The sequence below is a fragment of the Odontesthes bonariensis genome, chromosome 18 (genome assembly GCF_027942865.1).
Source record: "Odontesthes bonariensis isolate fOdoBon6 chromosome 18, fOdoBon6.hap1, whole genome shotgun sequence".
Taxonomy (NCBI): Eukaryota; Metazoa; Chordata; class Actinopteri; order Atheriniformes; family Atherinopsidae; genus Odontesthes; species Odontesthes bonariensis.
Window position 1 is genome coordinate 6,026,248 of NC_134523.1, and position 21,834 is coordinate 6,048,081.

At 40.9% G+C, this 21,834-nt stretch overlaps 2 protein-coding genes across 5 annotated transcripts in view; one reads left to right on the forward strand and one right to left on the reverse strand.

Annotated features, from left to right (window-relative positions):
* LOC142367638 (growth factor receptor-bound protein 10-like) overlaps positions 1–9,630 on the reverse strand; it is a 42,174-nt gene extending 32,544 nt beyond the window's left edge. The window contains exons 1-3 of one of the 2 annotated variants that reach the window (XM_075449662.1): positions 9,388–9,630; positions 6,937–7,040; positions 1,468–1,561 (exon numbers count right to left, since the gene is read on the reverse strand). In XM_075449662.1, the coding sequence (XP_075305777.1) occupies positions 1,468–1,561; positions 6,937–6,987 (145 nt within the window). In that variant the 5' untranslated portion in view covers positions 6,988–7,040; positions 9,388–9,630. Of the gene's footprint in view, positions 1–1,467; positions 1,562–6,936; positions 7,041–7,451; positions 7,571–9,387 lie in introns of those variants that run through there. The other variant, XM_075449663.1, reaches the window with a different exon arrangement.
* rpl14 (ribosomal protein L14) overlaps positions 1–21,834 on the forward strand; it is a 128,456-nt gene that overhangs the window by 68,512 nt on the left and 38,110 nt on the right. The window lies entirely within an intron of this gene.

Here is a 21,834-nt window from a genome sequence, read left to right on the forward strand (position 1 = left end):
TTTTATATTTCACACAATTGCCTTTACAACTACCAAAAAGTGGATGTGAAACTGAAACAATCAGTTTGCACCACTTTATAACTTTTTCTTGATATGATGACAGATTTTAAAAGTAGATCTTTCCGTTTTTGTTTTAGATTGACTAGCTACGCAAATCCGATTATTATTACTGAACTTTTACATCACTTTAACACCGCATTTGAATGGAAAAGCAGTTAAACAAATCAACCTGCATGTAGAACATCGCTGGTTATCTGTGGGGACTAGAAACTGCTCTCAGCAGTAATAAACTCAGCCAAGAATTCTAAGGATCTGAAGCACATAAAGGCCAGGTGATTGGCGAAAACCTCTTATTCTAGTAATGTTAGTACAGACTTGCATTAGCCTTTACCATCTCTACTTCTGCCTCACAGACCTGTGCCCTACTTACTATAAACTCCTTTCTACCCTGCACCGGTTGACCCAGAAGCCTCTATAAAGCCCCCATCCACTATCTCCATTCATGTGAAGCTGTATTTATTTACAGTATCGTCACATGGGCATGACAGCCTCAAATCAGCAGAGTGGACCCATCCAATAAACTACCCAAAGTAGAGAAAAAAAAAAAAAAAAAGAGCTTTCACCTCAGGTTGGCTTCTTATAAGATTTTCCACAGTAGCTGGCAGGATTTATGATATATCAGTGTGTGTGTGTGGTGGAACAGGAGTTTAATACTCGTCAATAACCTCTCCATCTGGAGAGCAGAGCATGGAGATAGAGGGAGACAGTTTCTTTGATGGAGTGGAGGACAGAATAGCGAGGGGAGGAATATCTAAGCAGTAAGAAGAGTGTCAAGAGGGCCAGCAAATTGGTTTGGGCTTTGGAGGGATCCCACAAGAACAGGTATAAGAAGCAGAGATGATGTGTGACATATGAATAGAACTGGAGCTGCGCGATACTGGAAAAAACTGACAGAGCAAAAGATTTTCCTCGTCATTAATATATACTGCTCTATGAAAAAAAAAAAAAAAGAAGAAGCAGTTTTAACCAGATGACATGAACATTATTTGGAAAACATTAATAATTTACTATGAGTGTGTATGGGTTGGTGGGGGGCTTTAAGAGGATGGTTCCGTATGTTTTTTCTGGGAGCCATCGTTTCTTGAACTTTAAGACTAGTTTCATCGTACAAAATACCAGAAGTTAACTTAATATAGTCTATCAAGTGACAATCAAGTAGTTCTTTCAGAGAATCCAGAGAATAAGTTTTGTGTGATGCATCAAAAAATAGCTGTTGAGTAAATGTTTGAGTAAATTTGACACTTGGCATAATATGTGACTAAGGCTCACAGAGATGTTGCATTGTTAATGCCTTAACAATGCATATTCTATATATACACTAATGCATTTACTATATTCCATATGATTCTATTGAAATTACTGAATAAATCTGAAATCGTCTGGATAAGAATAAGGCAAGTGAGTTACCATGGTGATGTGGCAAAGCTTGACTGGCTGAGCGCTGAAAGCCTGAAACAATCAGCTCCTTAGGCCTGCGAGACGAAGTGCGCTCCATCCTTTCCTGTCAAGAAGAAAAGAAAAAGGTTAAGGCAAAATCCAAGTGGCAAAAAAAAAAAAGATGTCAGATATTTAAGCGAAGGGTGAGGCAGCATGTTACTTTCAAGGTTCAGATGGTCAGACAAAGGTTTTGCTTGTGCCTCTGCTTTCAAATAACGTCAAGTCATATGTTGATACTTTGTGACCCTGCTGGCCTCTCTCCCTTTCACTCACCCAAGATGTCTCTCTCTGTAACCAACACCCCCCCCCCACACACACACACACACACACACACACACACACACACACTCCTCTCATGGGAAACACATTTTATAGTGTTTTTTGTGCATCAATAATGTTTATGAAAAAAAGGCATAACTAAAAGGACTCTCTAGCACACTTAAACAACGACACACGTCTGGAGACACACTGTCAAATTCCTCACACATTGTCTAATTTGAAGCAGCCTCCAGGCAAGAAAGCTGCAGAGGAGAAAGGGAGGAAAAAAGCCAAATTCTAAATCTTTCCTTTTCCAGGAAAAAGAAGAACACGGAAGCATTGCTTCCAGGAACTGCTCATGGCCAGAGGTCCTGTTGTGCATGCATGCACATACACACCCACTCACAGCTCCCCTCTGTGCTTCGAAAACATCCATAAATGCCCAGAGTAAGATTTACAGCTCTGAGAAGAAGCAGCCAAAAGCTCTCCAAGGAAGGCAGCTTGGCTGCAGGGCCTGTGGGCTAACTGCAGGCCTCAGCTAGGGCTGCAAGCAAGTTAGAGTATTTACCCAAACATCCAACCATCTGAAGACACAAGGCATCCTGAAAATGCAGATAAAATGACCCACTGACGTGCCCAACGATATAGAACTTATGCTAATACTGATCACCTCCGTCTCATTACAGGTCTAAGATTGAATTTTCTTTGGCACAAGGGTAGAAGAGTCAGCATTGAATGAAAACATTGCCCATTAAGCCTTTCCACAAACTCAGATGGGCTTTCTTTGACTCTACAGTCTTAAAAAGTTCTTACGAAATCCAATTCAGCCTTCTGGGATACGTTTTCCGCTATGCCTCACAGAACCACCAGTTCTTGAATGACCAAAGTGTCTTTCAGCAGGTATTTAGTAGGCCGTAGTAGGTCTGACTCATTCCTAAGAGCTATGGCCCGTTATCTGAACAGATGGATCTATAGACAGACTGACAGGTGGATAGACAGATATTAGTTATGCAATAAAGTAATTATTTCACTGTCGGCGTAATGCCTCACTTCCGCATGTGTGTTTGTCGCATCAACCCAAATCTATTCATTCTCACGGTAATTCCCATAATCTCCCAACAGGTGTGTGAAACTCCACCTTCACTTTTTCTTCCCCCTCGAAAATTTGTCTCAAGTACGTTGAAAAGTTCTTGCGTCGTTGCGGATTTCAGTGAGAGACTGCACAGTATGCCAGGAAGTCGGATTGTCCAAGTAGCGAACAGGCCAACAAACTAGCAGCTCCACAGTTGACATGATCCCTACGTTTTTTAACGTTTTTCAAGTGAACACAACATCTTTCGAAAACCCAACTCAACAGCTGGACAAACCTCTTTTAACTTACCTCTACACTTGTATTGTTGCTGTTGTTAGGACATATTTTTTAACCCAATCTTTGTGGAAAAATTCCTCTGGTGACTTCCAGAATGCAACAGCTCCAAAAACAAGTGTGAAACATTGAAGCGCAGTCTCTTAAGCAGTTTTCACACAATTTACTCATTCAAATTTGAATTCTGTGCCTCACAGACTAACAGTTATACAGCATTTGAATGGACAAATGTGACGTGTCTTGACTCAGCAGAAATTGTGGAGGAAAACTTTGGCCTGGAGTTTCAATTACCCTAACGTACTGGGGTCGCTATGCACAGGCATCCTGTAACTTCCAAAGACTCCTCTTTCAATATCTGAAAACTTCTTCCCTTCCCCCTCCCACAACAGCCCACAGCATCATCTACATACTTTCAACATACCTTCTGTCAGAGTATCGGAGGCTACGCTTCCTCGAAAGCAGAAACACATCTTAGTGTGCCCACAGCCCCTAACCTCTGAAGACATGTAGATACAAGAAACTGCAGTCGATCCTCTCAGACTGAGCAGATATGTTCAAGAATAAATGATCCAAAAACTGACGTTGGGGAAGAGGAGTTGTTAAATACTTCATTCTTTCCGCTCTTCCGGACAGCTAAAGTCATGAGCCACAAGTCTGTGGACTGTGGTTTTTTTTAGTGCCGTGCTGTGTGTGCGCAAACACATTTATGTACGCATACTCATAAACGAGGAGATGGACGGGAAAAGAGAGAAGGAGAGCAAAAATTGTTGGCTGCTCAACATGAGACATCTTTGGCACAGATCCGCGGTTTTCAGTAAGATAGACGGAGGTGCACGCGCACAGACACACACACACAAATTGGAGACGAGCCTGAAATAACGCCCAGGTGCCCAAACGTGCGCCGCAATATGTACAGAGTAATGCAAGTACTCAGAAGAGAGGGCTCATTTGCTCTTATCTACACACACTGAACCTACAGAGAAACTCCAAGTTTGTGTGCGTGTGCCAATGCTGCCTCATGGCAAGCTTCACATAAGAACACACAGCAAAGCTGGAACCCACTTCTCTCCGTCTAACGATCAAACTGTTTTTTCTCCGCTTGATGCCGGGTGGAGGAATGTTGTTTTCTATGGGGATTCAATTCACTATTCACTGCAGTCTTACTGGTGCAAAACCCCTTCCTGGAAGCTAACGTGAGCCAATCCAACTTAATGTCAGCTCAACAGGGGCCCAACAGTCCCACGATTTTAGCAGGGAGCTTCGTGTTTTTACCTCCGCAAAGAGGAAAAAGGCAACTGAGGCTACGTCATCTCCATTGGTCCCAGTGAGAAGTCACGCCATCAATCCCATGCTTGTCACACAACAAAGTCCACAGCTTGTTATTGTTGTTTGTTTAGCGCCCTATTTATAGAGCTCCATGACGCTCTTTAGCCAAATTCTTTAGGTTACTGGAGAGTTGGAGAGGAGAAAATCCAAGCTGAGAAACAAAGGGCTCATTCTGCAGGAGTTGGACACTGGAAGTGGGTCTGTTGTGTTGCAGAGGCGCCATATATCACCTAACTTGGCTGGGAGTCACTCGTTCTGAAGCAAGTGAAATCACACAAGCAACTGCGCACATGTCTATGCACAGAGAGAGGCTTGTATATCTATAGCTATGAGGGATGTCCACTAACGAGGACATTTTTCTACTTTTTCAGGGTTAAAGATAATTCCAAACATTATACATGGCCAATGAAATGTGATGAGCACGTAAATAAAGTCCACAATGTGTTTTAAGTCTCTTTTAGCTTACCGTTTTGTTTTTTAAGCTTTATGATTCACTGTTGGATTCTTATCAAACTTGTGGCCAATCATAACAGGTTTGCATGAATAAACAGTGTCTGGAAGTCTACTGGAGGAATGAAACACTATTGTTGAAAAAGAAAAGTTCCCCCTTTTTTTCCTCCCTTCTTCTTTTTATGATAGTTGTGGAGAGTGGCATCTAACACCTTGGCCCAAAAATTGCCCAAAGGTGGTCAATTAGGTTGAACTCTAACCCATTCCAGCTCTCTCCAAAACTGTTGATAAAGAACTGAAACAAAAAAAAGAAGGGATGTTGCTGTTATCACCCACACAAGTCCAAATCAATGATAAATCAGCTTTGTGTCAACAGAGAATTAGCAGTTTGCTAACCCAAGATAACAAGGTTATCATTTGTTATACTGTTCCACTCTCTTTTTTGATAACACATGTCTTTATGAGAGGTTCTATCCATCAGGATAGAGTGGAGAACCTCACCTGCGAGGGAGTTTACAAGTTGTGAACAAAAGAGTTGGTTAACTGCATACTTCCTAATTATAGAGGGAAGTTTGCTAAAATTTGCTCCACAGCTGAATTCACATGTCAGTTTGTCTCGGTTATAGCCAATGTGACAACCTGAAAACAAATGCCAGCAGTTGAAGACCAAAGGTAGACTACCATTTTGGACAAACTATCTCTAATCACTGAGGCTATGGCTAGCACGTTGTATGCTAAGGCATTAGCATTCACAGAAAAAAAAGAAGTTTTTAAACTTGGAAAGATGCCTAAAAAAAAAAATGTTTTTTTTTAAAAACACTTTACAAGTTGTCAGTAGGCCTACCACAATTTTTGTTACGATTGAACAAAAAGTCAAGTAGTAAACAAATTCCTCAACGTTAACATTTTTGTTGACGACAAATCACTGCATTTTACACCAATGTTAGCCTAAAATGAATGAATTATGAAATTTACAGGCGCTTTGTCTACTGTGAGACCAGCTAAGTCTACATGCTCGTGTTCAAGTAAGCATTTTTCAGTCAGACAGACATTTAAAAAAATGCCTGTTATCACCGATTAAGATTTCGTAACTTTTCAACCAGGTCAAAAGTTAGCTTTAAGGACAGTATTTGCGTATATTGATTAAACATTTCCATGAGAACTTATGAGACACAAATTCAGACCTTCATATTGTCAGAGCCCATTGAAACCTGTTAAACCGTTCTGCTGCTTCTAAACTGCCAAGTTATTACTACTGTGCCCATCACAGCACAATATTATTCATACTAGCAAGATAAAGAGGGAGTGTTCTCCTAAAATTCGAAGATGTAATTCCTAAATTATACTAAAAGCACCACTTGCCATCTTATAGGTACAGGTAATAGACCAGCTTCAGCCCATAGAGATGTCAAAGTTCCATATTTTCCCAACAGAGCACTTTGCTGTCAAACTGCAGAGTTACATGCGGTTTCTAAGGTTCTTCCCAGAATGGAATGAAAAGCAGCCTTCTCTTATCAGCTCCCTCCCCTCTGGAACCGGCTCTCACCTCAGGTTCGGGAGGCAGCGACGCCTCTCTACTTTCATATTAGGCTTAAACCTTTTATTTTTGAAAAAGCTCATCGTTAAGGCAGGGTCAGGTGACCCTGAATCGTCACTTTAGTAATGTTACTATAGGCCTAGACTGCTGAGGGACCTCCCATTACACCCAGCTCTCTTCACTTTTTACCCTCCGAGCATGTACTGTATATGCCATGTTTGTTTGCAACTTGTTCTCTCTTTTTTCTCTATCCCGCAGCAGGTCTCCCTGATATTTTTGTGTTTGTTTGTGTCCATGTCCTGTCCTCTCATTCCACAACCAGTCGAGGCACATGGCCGCCCTTCCTGAGTTTCTGGCTTTCCAGGAGTTTCTACTGTTGCCCGCTGACCTATGCATACTCAGTACAGTGGACTGAACACATGGTACATAATCAGTTTCCTGATTCATGTGCTACCGCACACTTCTAACAGGCACACAAACACAGGGCGCATAAAATATTTACCTGATAGTTTGAGTGACGTAAGAAGTAGTCTGGGCATCCCGCTAAGGCCATGATGCTTTCTTAGAGTCCCCTCTTGCAGGGATCCCTCTGGTCTAACCAGCACCCTGCACATGAAGGAGGAACACAGCACAGAGATCAGGCAGAATAAAAAGGAGCACCTAGAATCCTTAAACCGAGTGGCTAAAGATTTTAAAAAGAACAGAAAACGGGTGAAAAGTGAATCATTTTTTCATTTCTAACATCTAACATGCAATCAAAGCTCATTAGCCATCCAACATGAGTGATCAAAACCGACATCCGACAAGGACAAAACCCTACACTCGTGTCTTACTTAAAGAGAAAACAAAGCGTCCATGCGCGGATGAATGTGCACGCTTCGACAAACATGTGCGCGCCGAATCCAGTGTAAACAGAGCTATTGTGTACAACACACACAAGTCAGCTCCCAAACAAAGCCTGGAGTTTAATGCTAAATAAGAAACCCTCCCCAAAGCATGAATCACATGACCGCTCACCACACGCAGCCTGACGTGGAAGAAATAAGGGGAGTCTTTCTTAAGCAACTTGAAATAGGAGTCAGCTATTTTCTTATCTGCTGAGTTAGCAGCTGGAAGTTGTGTGTACGTGTGTATTCAACTAGTGGACTCTCACATGGACAGTTTTAAAACCTCAAAGCTCAAAAACTATCCTTCAACCTTTTTGGCAGACCCAGCACGAGTTCCAGTCTCATAAATAGGGAAGATCTTCAGCCCAGCATAGTGTCATTTTGGAATCAGATTTCTATCTCTGCTTGTTTAATTGTTTTGGCTAGAAAGTCCCAATACTCCACTGTTAGTGGAAATCACAGATGACCATCAAAATCCACTCAAAGAAACCCATCCGACTGTCTGATTTCAAAGAAAGTTGCAATAATGTGGCAGAGTTATCCATCTCACAAACCGGTTCAAGAACAACATGTCTAAGGGAGACATGACTTGATGCAGCCTGCAAGTAAATTTCCAGAAAGTGCTGCCTGCACTGGACACTGCTTCCAGCTACAAGGTTCAGCAAACTCAATCCACACATACACAGTGAGCCTTAGATCCAACTAAACTGCTTCTCACACTTCTGTTGATTCTATTCCACCTTCTCTCCCAGCATGTCTCCTTTGTACAGATCATTATATAACAGATATCAGATGGTTCAAACAACATCTCTTCCACCACCTCCTCCTCCTCCTCCTCCTCCGCCTCCTCCTCGCTCTCCTCCTCTTTTCTCCCCCCCTCCTTCTCCTTTCACCCCACTAATTACTGTTTCCACTGGGGCTCTGCTATCTTTAGGCCGCTCTGCCGACTGAGAATGCGTGTCTAAATGTGTATGCACAGTTGGACACACATTGAAAAAGACACCCTGATAATTGCACACTTTTTTTTTCTCCCCCTTTTCCTTTTTTTTCAGTCAGGTTTTGTATCTCACATGTTCTTCTTGCATGGGCTGCCCGCATAGTGCTGGCCAAAAGGGCAAACCCTGCTGATTGTATGCACGGCTAATAAGCCTGAAAGCAAAGCCAAAGCTCAGAGTGCTTGACATTTACTGACATTTGTGGTTGATCCTGCAGAGAAAGGGAATAATTCAGCTTTACTGGTCATATGGGGAGATCTAGATGGGCTAAATGGGCTACAGCGCAACTTAATAATGCCACATGTGCGTGTGAGTCTTTTTTCCATATTGTACACACACTCCTACATATCCTCTTAAGTACAAATGGACTTTTAGATACAGCTTGATTTCTAGTGAATATGAATCCCCACCCTCCTATATGTTACTTGATCCAAAATGAAGCCTTCTTTATGGACCAGGAGGGAAGAAAGCAGCAGCATAAAGAGATTTGCCTACATTAAGTAACAGCCAACGGAACCATATGACAGACCATCATCACACACTCAGCCGGCTTATCCTCCATGATGCAGTGGCTCATTAACTGGTTCGCATAACTGTCTTTCTAATTCAGAGTTGGCATTAACAAAGAGTAATAACCACTGCAGACACTGATAGAGGATCTAGGCTGACTGATGTGTTGAGGTATTGTGTTGGCTTTCGGCCGTAAAAGTGAATCTCCTTCCACCATTACCAACCACCAACACATGTGACACGGTTCAGGTACTTTCACAGAACAACTTTGTGTAAAAGCTGGTTATCTCAATGAAGTGCGTCGTCTTCCAGAGATCAGTGCTTTGTATCTTTAAAATGTCTACATGGACTAGATTGCATAGATAAGTGTGACACTGTTAAAGGAGCATACAAAGATTGTGAGTCTAGAAAATAAATAAATAAATAAATGCCTTTAAAGTCTAATTTCTGACAATAGAATTGTTCCTAAAAAGGCGTCTCTGAGGCTCCTCTCCACGCCCGTGCATGACAAACAAGGCAACATGGTTGTTTAGTTCCTAAACAAATACACAAAGTGCTTACGGCAAGGAAAGGGCAGGACGCAGCTCAAGATCGTATCCAGGACGCACGACGTCGCAGCAGCAGGTACGCCTCGACTATCCTCGACTGAATGTCCGCACAAACTGCTTCCCCCAAAAACTCTGTCCGCGGCTGTGTTGTCTTCACCTTATCCCCCCGAAGTGCTTTCCTTGCACACGCACCCGCCGCACAATCACGCTCGCACACATTCAAACTCACGCACGTATTCACCACGCTCACCCAGCACTTACTTCGACCAGCTGACTCACCTCGGTCTCTCGCTACTCGCGCGCACCCACACACACACACACACACGCACGCACGCACGCACGCACACACGCACACGTACACGCAAGCGTGAGCGCGCGCTTTCTGACAGAAGGAAACCTCCTCTCTCTCCCCGCCCCGCCCTGTTCACAACGGCACACTGCAAAAAACTGAACGTATTCCACAATCAGGTGGTCAGTGTCACAATTGTCAAAATTATTGAAGACAAATCACAAGAGCTTTCTCCTGTCTTTCAGAAGTCGGAGTTGCCACTTTATTACGACAGAAATTACAACTAAGGGCACAAACTATTGACAATGAAGAACGTATAGCTGACGTCATGTGGCGGTTTCTTGCTCTGGGGGTGTTACATGAACAGACCCTAAATTCTAACATCAGGATAGTGCCTCCACACTCAAATCTTAATGACAACCTCTAAAATCATGTGTCAGTCCTTTTCTGCTATGTTAAACATATCTGTCCACTACATGCTTTTTTAAAAAAAGCAGAAATCAGATTTCGGCATATTTCCAGCCTGCTAAAAAGCAAATCTTGCATTCAGGGTCACGATTCAGTTCCTCTTGGTAAGGTCTATATTCTATCTTTTCCTTTCTCCATCTCTTCCCTTCTCCACTAGATTTGGTCGTTTTTTGCCAAACAATACAAAAAAAAAATAGCCAGGCAACATGTCTTTAACGTCTTTAAAAGATGTAACGGAAGACCAGTCCTTAAAAGAGGGCGCTCCCATCCCAGCATGCAACATGGCTGTATTTTCTCGTTGTCTATTTTTGTAGAGTGTGATAACTGCGTGTCACCCCTCAAGAAGTCAAACTTGTGCGCTAAAGTGTCTCAGTAATAAGTATCAAACCATCTATTTGTTGTTACATGCTGTAGCTTTATACTAAATAGCCTATAGCATACGCTGTAGATGTCAAATCTCATCACATGCCACCAGCGGTGGGGGAAATAAAAACAATGGAGGATACCTCTTTCCTTGTAGGCATTTCACACCCTTACCATAGTAGCTAAAAATAACAGCGCATCAAGGTCACTAACTGCTAAGTACAATAAACAGGCTGTAGGTCACGATGGGATTTAACAACGTGCTTATTAGCGCAACATAAGCAGACCTTTTGAAGTACATGGTTAAATCAGTTTTGAGCAAGGTATATGCTTTTTTTTTTTAAAGGGGCTGTAGAGCTATTTAGAATGATGCAGATGTGAGACCCCCGTCTCCAGAAAATGTTAAAAGCTGTAGGCCGCAGGGCACTACCCAGAAACAAGTGTGGGAGCGATCAACCTTGGCTGTGAGTCGTCTTTGTGAGAGCATCTGATTCTCGAAACACTTGATGACGCCAGGAAACATCAGCGATGACGTGTCCAGGCGTATCAAGGTAATGCATGGTACAGGGTTATCCCCTTCCTCGGGAGGCGTTTATCAGAAGTATTGCCTCGTTTGAATTTTGGTCTGTTGCACATTGTTTGTCCCTTCTTTAAGAATATCTTTGCTGAACCTATCAAGAAGTTACTCTACTCTCCTAATCTGCTGTTGAACCTGCTAGTTTTTCTGTCAGTCCTCTCAAAAATTCATTCTGACTTTTGCTCAGGAGACTTGCAACTTCTTTTAACCCTTGAACTGAGCATGGAACATAATGTTGAGGCGCATTTCCTTGAAGTCCTTTGGCTTGGATTGTCCCTGAGTGAATAATTTTGAGGGAAGTTCTTCATGGATTAACACACATAACTGACTTTGTGTCCTCTACGGTAGTGTAAATAGGCTACAACGGATAAACGTAAGGGTGAAATTAGCAGGTATTAGTTTGTAACCAAGCTATGGACATAACTCTACAGATGGCTTTGTTGGTTTGTCCACCATTGGCCCAGACTGAATTTAGCTCAACTACAGGTTATCCTTACACAAGCTTTCGTGGGGCCCTGTGATGGACTGGTGACCTGGCTAGAATGCACCCGGCCTCTCGCCCGATATCTTGTCAGTGCAGCAAATCGTGGTATAAAGCGCTGAGCTATGCACTTCGATGTGTCTCAGTGCGTCAGAGCCCATGAAATTGCCGTTGTCAGGCTTGGTGACAAGAGGAGTAATATTAATGAATTTCTTATTGATTGTTTACCTTGCAAGGTGGATTCTCACAAAAAAAAAAGCAAGCACAAGAGAATCTATAGGTATCCAATACTGACAGCTTTGGGCAGGCATTAAGCGTAATGACTTCATTACCTAATTACTGTCAGGGTTCATGAGTTGCAATTATTGATCTGCCTGAGAAAAGTTTGTTTGTGTTTGCCAGAAAGAAAGACGCTTCATCAAGTCAGTCCCCAGTTTTTGAAAGTGCCCACCCTGTTCAAAAAGGTTTCTGGGGAGGGTTTCCTGACTATTCTGTGTGAGGAACAAACTGGCACATCAGGTTAATCTGGCATCATCAAAATAAAAATGTGTTGAATAGCTAGTTGGGTTTATGACCATATAACTGCAGAACAAAATGCAATACAGCATTTAGTTTTCCTTTAATCTATGTGCTATTTAAAAAGCTACAACACCAGTTTGCATGCTAATACTCTGAGCTAACACAAAGACCACTTAACTACCCACATAATTAAGAATCATCAGCCCTTTAGCATTGATACAGTGAACATATTTGCACTCTGATATTAGCTTTTTAGCACAAAGCACCACTGTGCCTAAGTAGAATCACATAAAGTTGCCTATTCTTTTAATATTGTTAAGTTTCTGTGTAAGCTATGATCCTTTGTGTATGGCGGAAATCAAGTGAATATTAGGGTTATGTCATTCCAAAATGACCCTAGGGCCAAACAACTCCTCATTGCTAAACAAGTTTTCCAGATAAGATAAATTGTCAGTACTTGACCTAAGTGGTTCAACATCATTTCCACACAACCAAACCACAGCAAATGGAAATAGTTAGAGCAGCAGCAGCTACGACAGATGCTACAGATGCCAGCATTAACACAGCTTAACCTCTTTCACAGGCCATACATTCTTTGTGCTGCTAGATAATACTTCACACGTTCTCTAAAAATACGGGTTTCACCCACTGACAGGTTAGCTAAACCTTCCACCTTATCTGTTTCATGCCTTGAACACATGTTCAATGCTATGACAGCCGATTGCTTGTAGAGATATTTTATTTGAAAGTAGTTGTTCGTTTAAAAGCACATAATTCACTCTATTCCTCAAAGTCAGACATTTATGGACATCTAATGACACCTCCTGCACCACACATGCAAGCAAGCAACAGCACAGATGGGGCGGTGAAATGCTTTGCTGTCGCTCCAAGCAAACGCTCTCCTGTGGCTTGCCCAAAATCATGCATGAACCTGCATATGCATGATCCAAATGCCACATCTCTGTCAGACTTCACGTTTCAAGAGAAAAGGTCTGCTCTGTAAATAGATTATAGTGTGCAGGCTATTTTTAAAAAAAAAACAGGGCTCCATGTAGGCTTTTGTTTACAAAACCAACACCAGGAGCTCCATTGGGAAAACACATGGACCTCAAAATCACATGTGAGTGTTTATACTCAGTTGCAGAGGTTGGCTGAACTTCTCTGACATCTGTGGCAATTCTGTAGCAATTCAAGTACAGATTGCAAGTGCTTATCAGATCGAGCATTTCAAACAGTGTGTTGTAGTCTTTTTGAGGTCAGATATTACTCTGTGTTTACAGCATCTGGAGCAGAGTAGCTTCACTCACAGGAGCTAATAGTTGGCAGCACAATCAGTAACCTTAAACCCAGTCCAGAGTCTAGTCTGAAAGGGATTTGTGATAAAGATGACCCTGTGAGCTTTAAAGCAGGGCCTGAGACGTCAAAGGTCAGTGCACTGCATGGCCGCATATTTTAGCAAGACAATGATTGTTTGGAACATAATGGACAAATGGATGGATGGGAAAAGTTTACAGATTATGATGTATTATAATTTTAGGGATATTTTGATACAAGCCACTTGTATTGAAAGCCAAACAAATGATTCATTTTAATAGGTTAAGCTCTGCTGTTTCTCAATCATATCTATCATTATTCAAGTTTTTTGCAGTTCTCAGCTACTCTGTTCTGGAAATACTGCTTGAAGTGTGTCCTCCAAGGAGGAACCCATTACATATTACACATACAGTATTTCTATTGTTCATTTGACAAAAACTAAGCTAAAATGCAGAAACAGAACATGAAAAACTAAGTGCATCCCATGATTCAGCAGCCTATACAACCACATTTAACAGCAATAACTTGAAGTAATTGTTTTTTTAATGATGTTATCAGACTCTAACATCATCGTGGCGGAACACTGGCCCACTTTTACAACGTTGCTTCAGCTTCACAGAGGCCATTTGTCCGTGCACAGCTCTCTTAAGGTCCCACCACAGCACTTCAATCAGGCTGACGTCTGGACTTTGACTGGACCATTGTAACACATTTATTCTTTTCGTTTTCACACTCTGTTGTAGATCTGCTGCTGTATTTGGGATCATTGTCCCGTTTCATGACCCAGTTTCAGCCAAGCTTTAGCTGTGAGACAGACGGCCTCACATTTGACTCTCGAATACTTTGGTGTACAAAGGAGTTCATGATCATCTCAATGACTGCAAGGTGCTCAGGTCCTGTGGCTGCAGAACCAGCCCAAATCATCAGCCCTCCACCACAATGTTTGACAGTTGGTATGAGGTGTTTGTGCTGAAATGCTGCCTTTAATTTTCACCAAACACGGTGCTGTGCATCATGACCAAACATCTCCACTTTGGTCTCATCTGTCCAAGGCGCCTTGTTCCAGAAGTCTTGTGGTTTATTCAGAGCCATCCTTGCAAACCTAAGCCGTGCTACCATGTTCTTATTAGAGAGAAGAGGCTTTCTCCTGGCAACTTTGGCTAACATCATGCCAACTGATTGCTGTGGAGTCTGAGATGCAGCTCTTGGGTTTTTTGTAGTTTCTCAGAGCATTGCACAGCCTGAACTTGGGGTGAACTTGCTGAGACGTCCACTCCTAGGAAGATTGCCAATTGTATTGAATGTTTTCCACTTGTGAATATTTTTTTTCTCTGTAGAATGCTGGACTCCAAATAGTTTGAAATGGCCTCATAACCCTGCCCCGTCTGTTGGGCAGCAACAATTGCTTCTCTGAGATCGTTGCTGATGTCTCTCCTCCTTGGCGTAAACACACAACTCCAGACCAACAAACTGACAAAACTTCTGCATAAAGAGGTGCTCACACTTGTGGGTGATCAGTTTTCCCTTTTTATGGAAGTATTAAAGATGAACATAGTTTTTTTTTACACACTGATTATGCATTTTGGCGTAGTTTTTGTTAAATAAATGAGGTTGTGCGGATTCACCTGATTTCAGGACCTGATAAGGGCCTAATGATATTTCATTGTGTCTCATGTTTCTTTATTTATTCTATTTTGGGTATTTGACAGATTTTTTCTTTGTCCTGCATCATTTGATCAGCAAACAAGTTTCTTCTTTAATACTGGCACATAAATTAGCAGGTAATAGTAGATATTTTCAACACAATAGGAATCAATGTGTCTTGCTGAGCCTCTTGAATGGCAAAACAAATTGCCAAATGCTGTGTATTTAGACCAGTTTTGGTTGTACTGCTGTGTTATCCAAGTGTTCGTGATGAAATGAACACACAAATGTATAGCGGAGAACAAAGTTATACCGTAAGGACGCTGGATTTTTCTGTTCATCTTTAGTTATTTTACTGGATCAGGAGTGGAATTTACAGTGACTGGTTTCGAATCAAAGATGAAACTACTATACAAATGTAGTAAAACTACCTCTACCTTTCAAATCCACACTGGCAAAAATATAAATTTTGGTGTATTTTGGTTAAACTCTTTGGTAAAATGAACCCCATTTGTAGCTCCCTCTTTCTGATTAAAGAGCACTTTTCAGGATTGTATGACAGCAGAGATAAGTTTTCTCCACCCTGCTCAGGGCTCAGTGATCACAGACAAAACCCTGCACCTGTCCAGCCCCTCTAATCAGTAACACGAAACTGCTGAGCACATGCACACGTAGACACACTTGTTGCAACTTTTTAAAAGAGGTTAAGCAGTCAACTGGATAACTGAGATTTAAGTGTCAACTGGTTATCTCAAGGAGATTTACTCTGTATTTCACCCAGGAAGCTCTTAGTGTTTTCACTGAGGCACCATCTGTTGTAATGAGTATCTAAAAAAGGTACACACCACGAAAAATGCATTATGTAACAAAAGGATCTACAATTGTCTTGTTTCAGCAGCATTTTGTTGGTTTAAATGCAAATGACCTTCAAATTTGTAAAAACTGAGACTAACTCTGTGTTCAATATGGTTTTAGTGCTATTTGTGGTATAAATGAGTCACCCTGATTCACTGATGGATTCCACCATGGAGCCTTGTGTGTTGCTACAAATCTTGTCTTTTGACAAGGAGACCATCTCCCACTTCAAAGCACAAGAACTTCTAGGAAAGCCAACAAAACTTGAAAGGCTGAGGCCTGGCTTGGTCCAATGACCGCCGGGTTCCACAGCTCTGTTTGTTTGCGTTTATAGGTAAAAATGTAACGGGTTACGCAATCAGCTGTGGCAGCAGAAGCAGCTTGACGCTTCCCACCAAAATGGGTCAGCCGCACAAGCACATGGACGAGCCTAGTGTTTTGAAAACATAAAAGAAGCATGGCTGTTACATAAAAATTCCACAGACCTTTCTAGGAAAATCGTTATGCATCCCAGATGTGGTAGAATAAGAGTCTCTCAGGAGGTAATTTCATGCACATCCAACCCGCTACTTACAATAGCACCATGGGCTACATTTTCCTCAGTAGAGAGAGCAGTGTATGGATGTATATCTTATATATGTGAAAAAGCAACATCAAAGCATGTCCCCGTCTGAGTGTATTTTTTTCATGTGTGAGACAATTAACATTCCACGATGAGTTGTGTCACACACTCTGTGTGTTGTCCAAGCACATGGAACCAGGTCATCATGACACTGTGAGTCTTTGTATGTGTGTGTTTCTCCCAGAGTACAAGATGTATGCTTGTGTTCAGCGTGCTTTACTGGTGATTCATTGTGTGAGTGTGTTTGTGGGTGTGTCTGTGCGGACAACTTGTCTGTGGCTGGGTGGTCTGAGAGCTGTTGTTGACAACTTACTGGTTTTTATTGATGTTCACCTCTGAGCTGGAATGCTGCTACTTCTCCAAACATAATACAGCACAGAGGTGGGATTTGGTGCAGAGAGATGGAAAATGTGGCAGATAGGGCAAAGATCTGCACAAAGTAAAGTTGGAAAGATGTTCAGTTCTTTTTTGGGGATGGCAGTATGGTCTGTCACTCCACCAGATTGATCTAAAATGAAAATTTTCAGTTAACTGGATAGATTGATGTGTAATTTCACTCTAACGTTTTAGTTAAAACCCATTAATGGGGTCTTACATTCATAAAGACACACAGTCCGCTCAAAATTTCCGTCAGACCTTGCCTCTACTCCAAATGGTTCAAGAACAGCTTTAAATCTACTTTGGATAAATTTACGATAGAAGGTTGAAGCACCAAAAACAATAAATAGCAAAGAAGTATGGGTGAAAAGATCACAGATAAACCAGACTATTTATAATTTAAACATTTTATTTCACTCTATTATAAAGCAGATCTTTGTCCCCTTGGACATCTCTTTTCCACAGTGGAGCAAAGCTAAAGCACCAACAACAGCACAACAAAACTAAGAGTGGCCCACACCTCAGATTGTTCCACATACTTCAGAAACTGCCGCCAAGTGGCAGCAAAATGTGATAACATCTAGAAGTACATTTATGAAGCCCCAGTGCAAAGAGGTTGCAGAAGTGTGTTCAGAGCTGTGGAGGAAACAAGGCCACTGCAATGCTTTGGTAGTTGAGTAAGCACCAGAATATATTGGTAGAGCAGTAATTGTTATCAGAAAACAGAGAGTCAGAGCGATAAAACATTTTGCCTGTGCTTAGATTACGAGAAAATGTATGGCACATGTAAAAAACACCCATGACCTGAAGAAATATCGAGCATTATCTGATTTGTTGTGAATATAGCTGAAGCATACTTCCTCACTTTTAGGTTGCTATGTGACTGTCACAGGGGAGGAGCAACACACTTCTGGACTATGGTACCACCTTTATAACTCAATGGATATACAAAAGTCCCAAATGAATAATTAATCTTTTAGCTTTTCCAAAAAAGGCCTTCAAAGTTGAAGACAGTGAGCTTTCTCACAGACACATTTCAGAGTAAGGCAGGCTCCTTACTGGCAGTTAGTTTACTTGATTGGATTTGAATGCTTTTGGGATCAAGATTATGCTATTGGATTTTTACAGGCCCTCTGAAAGTAGCCAAATGTTGACTACACTATGAATACATAAAAACAATCTTTCCATAGGCATTTATTAGTGTCTCTGGAAAGTGAGAAAAATAACAAACTAACTAATCTCTTTGAAATCTCGAAATCTCTTCGACCAAATCTCCCACAGTTAGACAACTTGATAATTAATGTAATGATTAATGTAGTAAATCTTCACCTCCATTTACTGTGAAAAGGGACAAGTTGCATTGCATCTAGAGTATCGCTGCTTTGACTGATTCTCACAATCCTTTGTTGTGTATAACAGTGGATGAGTTGAAATTCATCAGTATCAAAATGAACATTATACTAATTATACTAATCCATAATGTCAATATGGTAGCATTCTGATATGACTACTTTTTTATTTTTGAGCGCAACCCATTAGATCTGTTAATCTTGTTTCAAATACCTTAATATAAGCACTTCATATCAAGCATGGGAAATATTTGTTTTTTTATCTGCAAAAACCAAAACTTTTATAATGTAAAATAACATTTTGGATTCCTTACATTTTGCCTTAAATGAACCAATATATTCTGATTTTCAGCAGTTCCCTGCTTACTAAGCATATCTGGAAAGGGCCCTCTTGACTTTACTTTTGCTTTACAAATTATCCTGCTGAGTGCTATAAATTGGAGCCTTAATAATCCCCAACACCTGGTTTTATCATCAAATCTATATTAGTCACAAAAAATGTTTTCCATCACATGGGATTGGGATATAATCAGGCATCTACATTACAACCTTAAATCTTATTAAGAGCTTGGAACACTGTGTCAGGTTTCCAAGATTTTGGTTCCTCTCGGTGCTAATAAGCCATTAATTGAGGGCATGCACATGCACATGCACACACACACACACACACGTACATTTTAATCATTGTATTAACAGTAAATCTATATCCAGTTCAAGCACTGAAAATAAAAAAAACTCTCGTAATCTCAATGTCAGGATCAATTGAGCATTTTCATTGCTTGGGTTTGGAACTATTTTAGCTCCATTTGTTTTTAGGCAGTTTAGAATAAGTGTCATTAGTGACAGGAGTATTACTGTAATCTCAATTTTTGTTGATTAATTAAACAACAAGAAATTGGACTTATTTAGACTCTTTTTGAAAGAATTGGCAGTGGTTTCAGCCGAGATTATGTTACTCATGATGGACATTGTTCTGAGCTTGTTCACTCTGTGTTTTTTCCGAAATGTGGGCAGGCCCCCGCTCCCCTCCAAAGTCGCTTAGACTAAGTTAGGAGATCAAAGTTAAAGCTGTTGATTAATCCACATAACAGGAGCTTTTCCACTAATAACAGAACATTCTTTTCATTCTGGCTGTTCTGTACGTCAGTCCCACGGTTGCACTAACAGTTTTTTTTTTTAAACCACACTTCAAGATTTTACTTTTAAACGACAACATACTGTAGTCTGTGACACTTACTGGGAAGTTTGGAGAAAACCTCTGATTCTGTGAGGAGAATCTAAAAGTTGACACAGCTTTGGAGGGCTTTCAAGTCATTTCAAGTTACAGTCAGGAGAAAATTCAACTTCCAAGGTTGTATGTATTAGGTCATTACAACTTCAGATGAACAACAACACATGACATATCACACCATGTCAATTTTCAACAGAAATCAGGTCTAAAAATAAAGAAGCATTCTAAAGTCCACCCTTACTGCTTCAATAGAAAATCGATTAATATAAAATGTACTTGATTTCATGATAATCTACGAGTGTGACCCCCTCTAAAAAAAAAAAAAAAGCCGTTTTGGCAGTTTGCTGGTCTGAAACATTTACAGTGATCTTGGAGAAGCAAGTGCTGCTGACCAACAGTCGGGGAAGGGTTATGAGGCCATTTCTTGTGTTTGTTGTTGTGTATCGTCCACCTGGCCCTTATTCTGAGTTTCTGTCTGAATTCTCAGAGTTTTTATCCCAGTTAGTGCTGAGTACAGATAAAGTCATTGTAGTGGGTGACTTTAATATTCATGTAGATGTTGAAAATGACAGCCTGAATATGAACTTTAATTCTATATTAGACTCTATTGGATTTTCTCAGAGTGTTCACAGACCGACTCACTGCCTTAATCACACCCTTGATCTTGTGCTGACTTATGGCATTGAGAGTGAACAGTTAACAGTGTTCCCTCATAACCCTGTCTTATCTGACCATTTTCTGATAACCTTTGAGTTTACATTACTTGACTATACAGTTTCTGAGAAGAAATTTACATATAGAAGGTGTTTATCAGAGGATGCTGTAACCAGATTTAAAGAATTAATTCCATCATCCTTTTCTTCACTGCCATGTGCAGATATGACAGAGGACGACTACCTAAACTTTACTCCAGCAGCACTTGACTCTCTTGTTGACAGCACTATAGTTTCAATGCGTACAGCACTGGACAATGTTGCCCCTCTGAAAAGGAAGGTAATCAGTCAGAAGAGGTTGGCTCCTTGGTATAATTCACAGCTGCGTGCTTTAAAGCAGACTGCAAGAAAGCTGGAGAGACAGTGGCGTTCCTCTAATTTAGAAGAGTCTCAGTTAGTCTGGAAAGATAGTTTAATAACGTATAAGAAAGCCCTTCGTAAAGCTAGAACTGCTTATTATTCATCATTGATAGAAGAGAATAAGAACAATCCCAGGTTTCTTTTCAGCACTGTAGCCAGTCTGACTAAGAGTCCGAGCTCTGCTGAGCCAGTTATTCCTTTAACGCTCAGCAGTGATGATTTCATGAGCTTCTTTATTAATAAAATTGTTTCTATTAGAGAGAAGATTGATGGAGTCCTTCCCACTATTGTCAGTGATGTATCATCAAGTACAGCAGCTTTAGAAGTATCTTTAGAACCTGATTTATATTTAGACGGCTTCTGTCCAGTTGATCTCTCTGAACTAACAACAGCAATAGTCTCTTCTAAACCATCAACTTGTGTTTTAGACCCAATCCCAACCAGACTGTTCAAGGAGGTTTTCCCCTTAATTGACACTTCCATATTGGATTTGATCAATCTGTCTTTGTTGACAGGATATGTACCTCAGACGTTTAAGGTTGCTGTAATTAAACCTTTACTTAAAAAACCTACTCTTGATTCAGAAGTGTTGGCTCATTATAGACCTATATCCAATCTCCCTTTTATGTCTAAAGTTCTTGAAAAAATAGTTGCAGCTCAGCTTTGTGATCACTTACACAGAAATAATCTGTTTGAAGAGTTTCAGTCAGGATTCAGAGTGCATCATAGCACAGAAACTGCACTGCTGAAAGTTACCAATGATCTCCTCTTAGCCTCTGATAGCGGACTTGTGTCTGTGCTTGTCCTGTTGGATCTCAGTGCTGCATTTGATACGGTCGATCACAGTATCTTATTACAGAGACTTGAACATGTTATTGGGATTAAAGGAACTGCATTAGGCTGGTTTAAGTCATATTTATCTGATAGATTTCAGTTTGTTCTTGTAAATGAAGAATCTTCCTCACACACCAGAGTAAGTCATGGAGTTCCCCAGGGTTCTGTGCTTGGACCGATTCTTTTTACTTTATACATGCTTCCATTAGGTAACATTATTAGACAGCATGGCATAAATTTCCATTGCTATGCTGATGATACTCAGCTGTACTTATCTATAAAACCAGATGAACCCAATAGGTTGGTCAGACTACAAGCATGTCTTAAAGACATAAAGACCTGGATGACTCAGAACTGTCTGCTTCTAAATTCAGACAAAACTGAAGTCGTTATCTTTGGACCTGAGCGTTTCAGGGAGAAATTATCTAGCTATATAGTTACTCTAGATGGTATTTCCTTGGCT